The following is a 13,594-nucleotide window of genomic DNA, read 5'->3' on the forward strand; positions in this document are numbered from 1 at the left end:
CACACACAGATACACATACAAACTTACTACCATCTTCTTTCTGCAGAGTACAAGACCTGTGATGACCTCATGGTCATATGATCGTGATCTCACCACAGGTCCTGAAGCAGTCTCCACATTGGAAGCTTCACAGATAATGCTAGCAAACGGATGGGGGTCCCGGACATTTGCCCAGTCTTCTGCCCACCCCTTAACGTAGGCCCTGGGAGAGAGTTGTGGGACCATTGTTTCCATCCTGGGTTTTCGTATATTTTATTACAGCTGCTCCTTTATACGTGTAATATGACGTCACACCCGATTCATTACTCACATCGGGGTCAGTACAGATTTTTCAGGTGGTTTTATAGCTGCGTTGTGATTGGTCACATGATGATTGGCGCATCTTTACCGCTGACCTCCCCCAGTTTATGCTGCCCCCACTGTATTTGTAACTTATTATAAAGTCACAATTCTTCGCTCATTACGCCAGAATTACACCAGAATTACACCCACCGTCAAAAGTGAAAGTAGCATAAGAAAATGAAACGTCACATATCGTGCAAAATTGTCATTGAAATTAATTGTGACTTTTTGATGCCAAATGCTGACAAAGAATCCTGGGAAAATTCCCCTTCAGACCAAATAAGAGGCGGCGACAGGACGAGGTTTCTACGTTTCTTTATTGCTAATAATTCATATAAACTACAGGGACATTGTGTCCAGCTGGACTCGCCTGTCGTCTGCTCCCGGGCGGGACGGCAGTACGGTTCTTCTTGGGGTGCCTTGTGCTTCTCTATAGTTGGGGGTGACGCAGGATCGGGACGTAAAATAAAACAAAGTATCAGAGACTCAGAACAATGGACGTGCGACACGTCACCAGGAAACACGCAACGCTATGGCCTAGGGAAGAGTAATACTTGTTGGTGCAATTGAGGAACATCAATGAGGAGTTTTACCAACTACAACTCCCATCAGACACTCCCCCTACAGACATACATTCACATATATATCATCAGCCATTTAAGGAGGGATATTGCCATTAATATCTTAAAGCTCAGGGGGGGAAAAGCGTAAAGGAATGAAGATGCAGGAGGCGGCGTCACCTGCTGCTCGTGTGCATAACCTGACACTGCGCCACTACACACAGATGCAGCAGAGCTGATGCTGCAGAGCTGATGCAGCAGAGCTGATGTTGCAGAGCTGATGCAGCGGAGCTGATGTTGCAGAGCTGATGCAGCAGACCTGATGCTGCAGAGCTGATGTTGCAGAGCTGATGCTGCAGAGCTGATGCAGCAGAGCTGATGTTGCAGAGCTGATGCTGCAGAGCTGATGCTGCAGAGCTGATGCAGCAGAGCTGATGCAGCAGACCTGATGCAGCAGACCTGATGCTGCACAGCTGATGTTGCAGAGCTGATGCTGCAGAGCTGATGCAGCGGAGCTGATGCTGCAGAGCTGATGCTGCAGAGCTGATGTTGCAGAGCTGATGCAGCAGAGCTGATGCTGCAGAGCTGATGCAGCAGAGCTGATACAGCAGAGCTGAGCTGATATCACTGCACTGCTCCACTGCAAGAATGAGAAAAGCAAAGACAAAAGTCATTAACATGAATGTAGTGCAATGATTGGCTGCTGACAGCCACGCCCAGACTGCCAGCTCCACCCATGAGGAGCTGGCCTTTTGTCTTGAATGATGTTTCTAGTTGTATTTTGCAGCAGAACTTGCCCTAAAGTTATTTATTAAAGGGGCGGTGTGCAGTTCCCTGTAAGTGAGACGTAATCACTGTATAATGAATGTTCTGCAGCTTTATAATTGACTTTGTGCTTCAACTTCTCACCATTTCCAAGATCTCGGCTTGTTTTAGAGTTGAGCCAAAAGATTTGCAGATCCTTGGTCTGGCGACCACGTCAGTGATCCGGGGCCCTTGGACCATAGTCGGCCTCCTCGGCGTCCCTTCTGATTAGGCCATCGTTGCCGCACAGCACACATGACGTTGCACCGGGCCTACTGATCAGAGGAGGGGGTCCGCAGCCTTGATCAGAGTCCTGCGAGTCTTTTTGCTGAACTCTGATCTCTTTTCATCCAGAGCCTGGAAATGTGACCTGGCCTTTTCCTGCTCACACAGCTGAGGGTCTGTTACAATGGTGTCCAGCCAAGAGGATCCTCTGTGTGCTGAGCAGCCTGATACATTGTAACAAATTCTCAGAACAGGAGAGCAGACTGTCTACACTGGACTCTTCCATAGACGGCAAACACCGATCTTAAAAGTGGTGAGCGACAGAAAGGTCCAGAGCTTTTCATAAAACTGGAAAACTCCTTCATGTTCAGTCTGAACAGGGGCCTCCCGCAGAGGGGCCCAACTGACATAAGGTGACGTCCGCTGTAATATCGGTATTACAGCCACTCCGGTATAATCCAGGAATAGTCAGTGATTGGGGAATGTGGAGTCCGAGATCACCGGAGCGTAATATGCTTATAATGTCCAGCACAGGCCGATCAGCGTGGAGATATATATATACACCTGGCGCTGATCCGCTGGCCATGTGACTGATGAATGACAATGAGGTATTTCTAATGCAGGGACTCTGCAGCCCGCGGCTCAGGGGCCCGCTGCAGGGACTCTGTGGCCCCCAGGTCAGGGGCCCGGCCCCTGCTCCGTAGTATCTAAGTGCCTTGTGCTGCTGGTGTAATACTTCTGTGGTCTGCGGCAGTGCTGCAGCATTTGTGCTTATTACTGGCTCCGCCCACCACGCAGGACGTGATGATGTCACAGTAACTGCTGCAGGGGCTGTAGCTACAAGGTATCTCCGTCTCCACGGCAACAGCTTCTTGTGTGGCGCTTTCTTTCCGTGGGGACCCTCTGTAGACATTAGGTGATTGGTCTATGGGGCGGCGCAGTATCACGTGACGTGTCCTGGCATGATGAGCAGAAACCGTGAAATGTCAAGCACCCGGTGTCTGGATGACGGACGTCAGAAAACGGATCGAAAACCGTAAGTATGGTCAAGTGCGAGCCCGGACTGGAGCCAGGACCCTCGCACAACATGGCGCCACGGTCTGGCCGCTCGCGTCTCCATGTTAACCCCTTGTTTCAGTGTCAGATGCCGCCCTGCCCGCCTCTCAGACCGGTCATATTCACGTTTTTCTGGTAAAAATATCACAACCATTAATTAAATCCTGAGGATAAATGACGGCGTGACATGGGCACTGGATCCATATATATATATATATATATGTATGTACCTGCTCCCGGCGACACTAGCGCCATTGCACGCCCCTATGTCTGGATGAGCCCACTGGTGGCAGCCACGTGGCCTCAGTGTGGTCAGGGCTCCACCAGGTCAGCAGCAGATACAAGATATGGGTGGGCTCAGGGGACACTCGGCCCCCCGTGTGAGAGGCCACGCAGTAAGTAACAACCCCAAACCGTGTCATGAATCGGCTACATGCAGGATGCTGAGAGTTCCAGTCCTGTCAGATGTCGCTACGTCACCACGGCGTCAATACGACGCGATATGACCAGTTGACGGCGGTGCGGACCACAATATATCAGACCACAGTGGAGATACGGGGACCGCCGGGAACAGGACACATCCCATATTAGTGAGGAGGCTAAAGAGTTAATGACGCAGAAGCCGTCCGTTAGTGTGCGAAGCTCAGCAAGACGCCAACGCTACAACTACGAGGAATGGCGGCTTCCTGGCGGTCACCAAGGCTTCGGGTAGCAGCTCCCCTTGATGTCGGGGGTAGACCCTTCCTCTAATTCCACCTCCGGTGGCAGGATATCTGCTCGCATTCCTCGTGCCCTTCCCTTGGCGCAGTGAAATGTCCGAGTCATAGCGCCATGGAGCGCGCAGGTGGGATCTAGCCCCCGACCGCTCCGGTGTTGGCAAATCTGAGCTTTATCAATAAACTCTACAATCTCTCTCTGTAAACTATTGTTAGAACTACTCGTCCCCCACGCGACCTCCATCTACGGAGACAATGAGCCCACTCAGCAGCAGCGTCCTCCGGGTGGTCCGAGTGTAGGGGCGCAGGACGGGGCGAGCCCCGACCCTCTGCTCAGCAGCTGACGGCTTCTCGTCTCCCCGTGAGTCCAGGTAGTTATTCTGCTCTGAGGTGACGGGTTGGAACCAGGCAACGGAGGGAAGGACTGGTCTGGATGAAAACACGAAGGAGCAGGGGGTAAAGGGCAACGAGGGTCATCCACACACCAGCGCCTCTCTCCATCCCCTCCGCCGCTGGTTACACCTTAGAGTCCTGGCTGTGGGCCTGCCCATTGCTGCCCTGTATTGTCAGGCCAATCTCCTCCTTGTTGTGCTTCTCGGGGTTCAGGGGCTGGGCCTCGGGGCTGCCATCACTCGGGGCGTAGCGGCCCGTCCGGTGCTCGGAGAGCGCGGGGCCCCAGTCCTTGTTGGGTTTTACTGCGTTCTTCAGCCGCTGGAAGAGAAGAGAGAAGTCAGAGACCAGGGGAGGAGAAACCCCATCATCTGCAGGGTCGCCGACTCTACCTGCAAGAAGGTGTCGCCATCTGAACGCCAGATCCTGAAAGCCGCATATAACGGGATGCAGACGACGGAGGAGAGCGCCATTAGGAAGCCCAGCATGATGGCCCAGTCCGGGTACACGTAGTCATTGTACGAGATCGGCCGATACTGGATGACGGTGAAAATTAGGATGAACTGGAAGAGAAGAGAGAAGGGTTAACAGCGACGCAGAGGAACAAGGACTGCGGCAAACGACAAGGGTTAAATTATCATCGCGTCTAAGGCCCCTTTCACATTGCGTTCTTGCCCACATACAGTGGTCCCAGCGGGGCTTGCGTCTGAACCCCCCGCAAAAAGGGATTCGGTGTGTATTCACCAATGGGGCCAGTGAACATAATGGTGCAGACGGAGTCACCGTGCGCTCTACCGCGCATCACGTTCGGGCGTATTCGCCTATTGGAGGCAGAAAGCTAGATGTGGTAGATTTCGTCTGGGTATTCACCTCATGTAGGTGAATAGGTCCAAAAATTATGCACGGCCGAGAGCATGGTGGCTCCATCTGCACCATTACAGTCAATGGCCCCGTCGGTGCATACACATGAATCCAACATAGCCACTGATGTGGGGAAGAACATAATGTGAAAGGGGTCTTATGTCAAATCAATTGCAGTGCGGCCTCATGTTATGAAATGACTGGAGCCCCGAATATGGGATGATGTCACACTGGAGCACTCGGGCTGTGATGTCACACTGGAGAGCTCCGGTCACTCGGGGCTGTGATGTCACACTGGAGCGCTCCAGTCACTCGGAGCTGTGATGTCACGCTGGAGCGCTCCGGTCACTCGGGGCTGTGATGTCACACTGGAGCGCCTCGGTCACTCGGGGCTGTGATGTCACGCTGGAGTGCTCCGGTCACTCGGGGCTGTGATGTCACACTGGAGCGCCTCGGTCACTCGGGGCTGTGATGTCACGCTGGAGCGCTCCGGTCACTCGAGGCTGTGATGTCACACTGGAGCGCTCCGGTCACTCAGGGCTGTGATGTCACACTGGAGCGCTCCGGTCACTCGGGGCTGTGATGTCACACTGGCGCGCTCCGGTCACTCGGGGCTGTGATGTCACACTGGAGCGCTCCGGTCACTCGGGGCTGTGATGTCACACTGGAGCGCTCCGGTCACTCTGGGCTGTGATGTCACACTGGAGTGCTCCGGTCACTCGGGGCTGTGATGTCACACTGGAGCGCTCCGGTCACTCGGGGCTGTGATGTCACACTGGAGCGCTCTGGTCACTCGGGGCTGTGATGTCACACTGGAGCGCTCTGGTCACTCGGGGGTGTGATGTCACACTGGAGTGCTCCGGTCACTCGGGGCTGTGATGTCACACTGGAGCGCTCCGGTCACTCGGGGCTGTGATGTCACACTGGAGCGCTCCGGTCACTAGGGGCTGTGATGTCACACTGGAGCGCTCTGGTCACTCGGGGCTGTGATGTCACACTGGAGTGCTCCGGTCACTCGGGGCTGTGATGTCACACTGGAGCGCTCCGGTCACTCGGGGCTGTGTGTCACAGGTGTGTCAGAAGTGACAGATAGTCACCGGCCGTGTACATTTTGAGAAAAAAACAAACTTGACACTTCGGTTTAATTGTGTGGTTTTTTTTTTCGGGTGTGGTTTAGTTTTTTTTCCTTTCTCCCTTGGTATGGGTTCAGTTGCAGAGCAGTTCCGCTGTCTGTCCCTGGAGGTGAATGACCTCCGCTGTGAGGTTCAGCAGCAGCATCAGCTGCTACAGGTCACTAATGTGAGGGTCTCTGCAGGTAGGGCTGTCCAGCCTGAACCCAAGGTTGCCCTCCCGGACAGGTTTTCAGGAGGTAGGGACAAGTTTTTTGTATTTAAGGAGGCCTGCAAACTGTATTTCAAACTTTGTCCTTACTCCTCCGGTAATGAGGAGCAGCGGGTCGGTATTGTGATGTCTCTGCTGCAGGGAGATCCTCAGTCCTGGGCGTTTTCTTTACTGCAGGACTCGGTTTGTCTCCAGTCTGTGGAGGGTTTTTCGGAGCCCTGACCCTCATCTATGATGACTCTTGACGAGTCGCCTTGGCTGAGTCTCGGCTACGTCGCCTTCATCAGGGAATCGGTCAGTGGAGACGTACAGTTCGGATTTCCTCAGATGGGCAACGGATTCCAAATGGAAGGACTCAGCCCTTAGAAGTCAATTTTTTGAGGGTCTTACTGAAAGGTTGAATGATGCCTTGGCTGTATATGAAACCCCTCAGTCCTTGGAGGCTGCCATGTCATAGGCCATACGTCTTGATAGATACTTTTGGGATAGACGGGTGAGACCATCTTCTCGAGGGCCTTCTTGTCGGGGTTATGTACCTTTGCCAGGGGAGCGGTCTGGGGGAGCTGGAGGAACCCATGCAGTTAGGGGGTGCCTTTACATCATACATTTCCCCTGAGATTCGCAAGAAAAAAGGCCCATGTTTTTTTTTGTGAGAAAAGGCAACATTTTATTGGGATCTGTCCTTCAATTCCTAAACAAAAGGAGACTATTAATTCTTGGTAGTCTGGAGTTGGATAAGCAAGGGGTGCATTTGTCGCCAACCTGCAGTTTCCGGTTTGTCCTGACAGCAGAGGTGGTGCTAGAGATTAAAACCGAAAACATTTCTGTGTTTGTTGACAGTGGAGCCGGAGTCAGCATGGTTGTACTTTAGCTGAACCTATTTCCATCTTCGCCATCAACACGGCGCCACTTGCACAGAAAGCATTTACTCAGATTGAACATAATGTAAAACTGAGGGTGGGGTCGGTTCATTGTGAAATAATCCCTTGTTATGTCCTGGACAGTCTTCCCTCCCCAATTGTTTTGGGTCTTCCCTAGCTGGTGAAACATAATCCATTGGTAGATTGGCAAACCTGGGAGATTATTGAATGGGGAGATTACTGCTATGAGAACTGTTTTAGATATTTCCCTTGCTACGGTCTCTATGGAAATATTACCTGCTTTTCTGTCTGGTTTTGAGGATGTTTTTCTGAGAGGGGGTGTCAGGATTTGCCTCCTCATCGTGCTTATCTCTGTCTTATTAACCTGAACCCCCGATGCTAAACTACCGAAGTCCAGACAGTATAATATTTCTGGCCCTGAGAGACAAGCCATGAAGGATTTCATTGCGGAAAGTCTGGAAAAGGGACATATCAGATCCTCATCTCCGCCTGTGGCAGGGTTCTTCTTCGTGAAGGAAAAAGATGGCGGCCTACGTTGTCCCTGTTTAGATTTCCGGGAATTAAATCAAATTGCCCTCCGTGATCCATACCCTCTTCCTCTGATTCCTGATTTGTTCAGCCAGGTTGTGGGAGCTAAGGTATTCTCCAAGTTGGATTTAAGGGGAGCCTACAATCTGGTGAGAATCAGAGAAGGGAACGAATGGAAAACAGCGTTCAATACCCCGGAAGGACATTCCGAGAGTCTGGTTATGCCTTTCGGTTTGACTAATGCACCTGCGGTATTCCAGCATTTCATATATTATATTTTCCATCATTTGGTGGGCAGGTTTGTGGGGGTCTATCTGGATGATATTTTGATTTACTCACCTGATTTTGAGACTCATCGGGGTCATGTTAAACAGGTGCTTCAGATATTAAGGGATAACAAACTTTATGCCAAACTAGAAAAATGTGTTTTCGCTGTTCAGGAGGTGCAGTTTTTGGGGTACTTGTTGTCATCTTCGGGTTTTCGGATAGATCCGGAGAAGATCCATGCAGTCCTTGATTGAGACCGTCCCGAGAACCTGAAGGCTCTACAACACTTTCTGGGCTTTACTAATTTTACCAAATTTATCCTAAGTCATATTGCACGACTCGTTAAAGGGTTGATTGTGACTTGTAGGATCGCTGCTTCCAATAGGTGGCGCTATAGAGTACAAGTCCTCTTTTTCTCTGAAGAGGCAATTTGCATACTAATTTTACCAGAAATTTTTCCAAAATTACTCAGTCATGTCAGTAAGGGGTTTCACAATTACTAAGAAGGGGTCTGATTTTTCCAAATGGTCGGATGCTTCCCTCCAGGCTTTTTCTTCCTTAAAGAATTATTTTGCCACTGCACCTATACTCCTAACCCTTTATTGTGGAAGTTGATGCGTCGGATGTGGGGGTTGGGACTGTGTTGTCTCAGGGTCCGTTCCCTGGTAAATGCGCTTTCTTTTCTAAAAAATTGTCTTCGGCTAAGAGAAATTATGACGTGGGTAATAGGGAACTTTTGGCGATCAAATTGGGGTTCGAGGAATGGCGACACTGGTTGGAGGAGGCTGTCCATCCTATTACTGTTATTACAGACCATAAGAACCTGTCTTATCTCCAGTCGGCTAAGCGTCTCAACCCTAGGCAAGCCAGATGGTCCCCGTTTTTAACTAGGTTCAATTTTGTTGTCACTTTTCGTCCAGTGGTCAAAAATGTCAAGGCTGATGCTTTGTCCCGGAGCTTCCCTGGTGGTGGTGACCATGAGAACCCTGCCCCGATATTACAGAAGGGGGTAGTCATTTCGGCATTATATCCTGAACTGGAGGGTGAGTTGTTGGGGTCACAGGGGGACGCCCCTGCCTCCTGCCCTTCAGGAAGGTTATTTGTACCATCTAAATCTGCGCCGCAAAGTAATTAGGGAACATCATAACTCTGTGCTTGCTGGTCATCCAGGTGGTAAGGCAACCGCAGACCTCCTCTCTTGTTGTTTTTGGTGGCCGGGGTTGCATCGGGATGTGATTGAACACGTAGCTGCTTGTAATATTTGCGTGCGTTCTAAGGTTTCGCATACCCGTCCGTCTGGTACTCTTCTTCCGCTACCTATCCCTAGCAGACCATGGACACACTTGTCCTTGGATTTTATTACTGACCTACCGGTTTCTGCAGGCAAAATGGTGGTTTTGATGGTTGTAGATCGGTTCAGTAAAATGGTTCACTTCGTCGCACTTCCCAATGCTAAGACACTTGCTCAGGTGTTCATAAATGAGATTGTGAAGCTTCACGGGGTTCTCTCCGATGTGGTGTCAGATCGGGGGACCTAGTTTGTTTCTGTTCTCGACTGGGGGTGCAGCTGTCCTTTTCCTCTGCCTTCCACCCTCAGTTGAATGGACAGACCAAGCACGTCATATCAGAATTTGGAGACCTACCTCAGGTGTTTCGTCTCCAAAAATCAGGAGGATTGGGCATCCTACTTACCGCTGGCAGAATTTGCCGTTAATAATCATCATCATCAAGAATCCACTGGCAGGTCACCGTTCTTCGGTGCATACGGTTATCACCCACAGTTTGGTATCTTTAGTGGGGGAGAAGCTTCAGGAGTTCCTGAGGAGGAACGTTTTGCTCCGTCGCTTTCCTCGGTGTGGCGGGGGGGTGAGTAATTTAAAGACCATGGGAGACAGGTATAAACGTATGGCTGACAGAAAACGCTTGCCAGGTCTGGACCTGAATGTGAATGACTTTGTGTAGTTGTCTACCAGGAATATTAAGTTGAAAGTTCCTTCTTGGAAGCTGGGACCTAGGTTTATTGGTCCCTATAAAATAACCACAGTCATTAATCCAGCAGCGTTTCGTCTTGAGCTTCCTCGGGCCCTTAAGCTCCACAATGTTTTCCACAGGTCCTTACTCAAGAAGTATGTGGAACCTCTTGAGCCCTCACCTCTACTGCCGCCCCCAGTAATGGTTGATGGTAATCTGGAGTTTCAGATTTCGAGGAATGTAGATTCTCGTCTCCAACGTCGTTCTCTACAATACTTGGTGCACTGGAAGGGTTAAGGTCTAGAGGAGAGGATGTGGGTTTCAGCATCAGAGGTGAATGCTCCCAGGTTGGTTGGCTCATTCCACACCTCTTATCCTGAGAAACCTGGTCCTGAGTGTCCGGAGGCCACTTGTAGAGGAGGGGGGGACTGTCACGGGTGAGTCACAAGTGATAGACAGTCGTCCTGCAGTTGGTTGCATAAGATCTCTTCGTTTGGCATTACAGACACCTTCTTAGCTGTCTCACTCTAGGACCCAGCGGCTACCTCTCTTCGGCTAATTGACACCCAGGTCTGAGTGTTTAAATACTTGCTGTTACTAGAGGAAGGTGCCGGTGATATTCACAAGTTTCCTGGTGAAAGCTTGGAGCTAGTGCAGTCTGCTTGCCTCCTCTTTGGTGCAAAGAGGACGTGTGTGTAATATCTCAGAATTCGGCTCAAGCTAAGTTACTTTCCCCTGTGTTTGTCTACCTTGTTGTCTTTAGTTGTTAGTGGGGACTTACTAGTGCTCATTCCCCCTTCTCTAGCCAGGACCTAGCTCTAGGGAAATACAGGGTTTTAAGTTCCTGTGCGGCGATACGTGAGGAATCAATATAGTGACGCTAGGGGAGACAGGGTGATACGAGATCAGCCTAGGAGGTCCCCACCTCCATTCCCCTAGAATCTGGGCTCCCTTCCCCTCATCCCTTTGTGCTGCACTTAGTCTTTCCCACACCTTGTGTGACACGGTGATGTCACACTGGCGCTCGGTGACTCAGGGCTGTGATGTCACACTGGAGTGCTCTGGTCACTCTGGGCTGTGATGTCACACTGGAGCGCTCCGGTCACTTGGGGCTGTGATGTGCTGATATTCTCTTGCAGTTTTGCAGTGTGATCTAATTCTGATATGAGATATAAGAAGGAATCCTACATACGGTAATACTGACATTATCGCCTGCTCCCTCCTCCGAGAATAACGCTGTGACGATACAGCTTATAATCTTAATCAGCCTGATGATTAGATTTGTTAATCCAATAGAAATACACTATCTTTGTGTTGACTTGTAAATGTATGTGTATTTCTGTGGCTGGTCAAGAAGGAAACACTATTATGTGTATAACCCTGAATGTTGACTTCTCTTCGTTTGGAAACAATGAGGATTGTTATAATGGCATACTATACTAAGCTTGCTAGATGTTTATTTACAAGGGCCCCCTACTATACTGTCATGGGTGTGTCAGAGGTGACAGACAGTCACCCTGTAGTAGGTTGCAGGAGATCACTGCGTTTGGCATTACAGACATCTTCTTAGAGGCTGTCTCTAGGACCCAGCGGCTACCTCCCTCTGGCTAATTAACATCCTGCCTGGGTGTATAAATACCTGCTGTGTTTCAGAGGGAGGTGCCGGCGATATTCATTAGTACTTTTGAAGGCTTTAGCAAGAGCAGTACCTCGTCCTCTCTGGAGCTTGAGGACGTGTGCGCATTTGTCTGGATTCGTCTAAAGCTAAGCAATTTCCCCGTTTGTCCACCCTTGTTGTCTATACTGTCGACTAGTGCTCATCTCCTCCCTTCCCTAGCCTTAGCCATACTCTAGTGAAAGTCACTCATGCGGCGATTGGTGAAGAGCCAATAGAAGAACATTAGGGGAGACAGGGTGACGCTAGATCAGCCTAGGAGGTCTCCACTCCCCCCTTTCCCTAGAGTCTGGGTTCCCTTCCCCTCTTCCCTTTGTGTTGCACTAAGTTTTTCCCACACCTTGCATGACATTATCGCCGCCCGAGCACATTTTGAAAAAAAAAAGAAGAAAACTGACACAGTTCCCCCCCCCCTCTGTGTGTTGTGGGCGTGGACTTTCTTTTTCCCTTTCTCCCTTGGTATAGGTACTGTTGCAGAGCTCACAGAGCAGTTCTGCTGTCTGTCTCTGGAGGTGAATGACCTCCGCTGTGAGGTTCAGCAGCAGCATCAGCGGCTACAGGTCGCTAATGTGGGGGTCTCTGCGTGTAGGCCTGTCCAGCCAGAACCCAAGGTTGCCCTCCCGGACAGGTTTTCAGGAGCCTGTGCAGGGGTTTTTCGGGGCTCTGGCCCTCATCTATGATGACCCTGACCGAGTCGCCTTGGCTGAGTCTAGGTTACGTCGCCTTCAGCAGGGGAATCGGTCAGTGGAGACGGACAATTCGGAATTCTGTAAATGGGCAACGGATTCCAAATGGAATGACTCAGCCCTTAGAAGCCAATTTTTTGAGGGTCTTACTGAAAGGTTGAAAGATGCCTTGGCAGCATATGAAACCCCTCAGTCCTTGGAGGCTGCCATGTCTTTGGCCATACGTCTTAATAGACGCCTTCATGATAGATGGGTTAGACCACCTTCTCCGGGGTCTTCTTGCCAGGGTTATGTACCTCTGCCAGGGGAGCGGTCTGGGGGTGAACCAGTAGTGGGGGAGGTGGAGGAACCCATGCAGTTAGGGGGTGTCTCGGCATCATACACTCCCTGGAGATTCGCAGGAAAAAAGGCGTATGTTTTTTTTTTGTGGGAAAAAGGGACATTTTGTTGGGACCTGTCCCTCAATTCCTAAACAAAAGGATTAACTCTTGGTAGTCTGGAGTTGGATAAACAAGGGGTGCATTTCTTACCAACCTGCAGTTCCTGCTTTGTCCTGTCAGCGGAGGTGGTGCTAGAGAGTAAAACCGAGAAAATTTCTGTGTTTGTTGACAGTGAAGCCGGAGTCAGCATGGTTGATGCTGAGCTTGTGAAAACTCATGGTCTCGCTTGCTGTGCTTTAGCTGAACCTATTTCCATCTTCGCCATCGACTTGGCACCACTTGTACAGAAAGCATTTACTCAGATTGTACATAATGTAAAACTGAGGGTGGGGTCAGTTCATTGTGAAATCATCCCTTGATATGTTCTGAACAATCTTCCCACACCAATTGTTTTGGGTATACCTTGGCTTGTTAAACATAATCTGTTGGTGGATTGGCAAACCGGAGAGATTACTGAATGGGGAGATTACTGCCATGAGAACTGTTTAGCTATTTCCCTTGCTCCTGTCTCTACAGAGATATTACCTGCTTTTCGGTCTGGTTTTGAGGGTGTTTTTTCTGAGAGGGGGTGTCAGGATTTGCCGCCTCATCGTGCTTATGACTGTCCTATTAACCTGACCCCCGGAGCTAAACTACCGAAGTCCAGACTGTATAATCTTTCTGGCCCTGAGAGACAAGCCATGAAGGATTTCATTGCGGAAAGTCTGGAGAAGGGACATATCAGACCCTCATCTTCGCCCGTGGCGGCAGGGTTCTTCTTTGTGAAGAAAAAAGATGGCGGTCTACGCCCCTGTTTAGATTTCCGGGAATTAAATCAAATTACCATCCGACATCCATACCCTCTTCCTCTG

The 13,594-nt window shown here is 50.3% G+C and overlaps 1 protein-coding gene across 1 annotated transcript in view; it reads right to left on the minus strand.

Moving 5' to 3' along the window:
- Nucleotides 1-642: 642 nt before the first annotated feature.
- Nucleotides 643-13,594, minus strand: part of SLC6A9 (solute carrier family 6 member 9) — a 134,720-nt gene continuing 121,768 nt past the window's right edge. Inside the window, exons 9-10 of the mRNA XM_073645268.1 lie at nt 4,486-4,656; nt 643-4,414 (exon numbers count right to left, since the gene is read on the minus strand). Coding sequence (XP_073501369.1) covers nt 4,220-4,414; nt 4,486-4,656 — 366 coding nt within the window. The 3' untranslated portion in view covers nt 643-4,219. The remainder of the gene's footprint in view (nt 4,415-4,485; nt 4,657-13,594) is intronic.

This window comes from Phyllobates terribilis, unplaced genomic scaffold, assembly GCF_046119375.1.
Source record: "Phyllobates terribilis strain yellow unplaced genomic scaffold, ASM4611937v1 Scaffold_8__6_contigs__length_399053987, whole genome shotgun sequence".
NCBI classification, from domain to species: Eukaryota; Metazoa; Chordata; class Amphibia; order Anura; family Dendrobatidae; genus Phyllobates; species Phyllobates terribilis.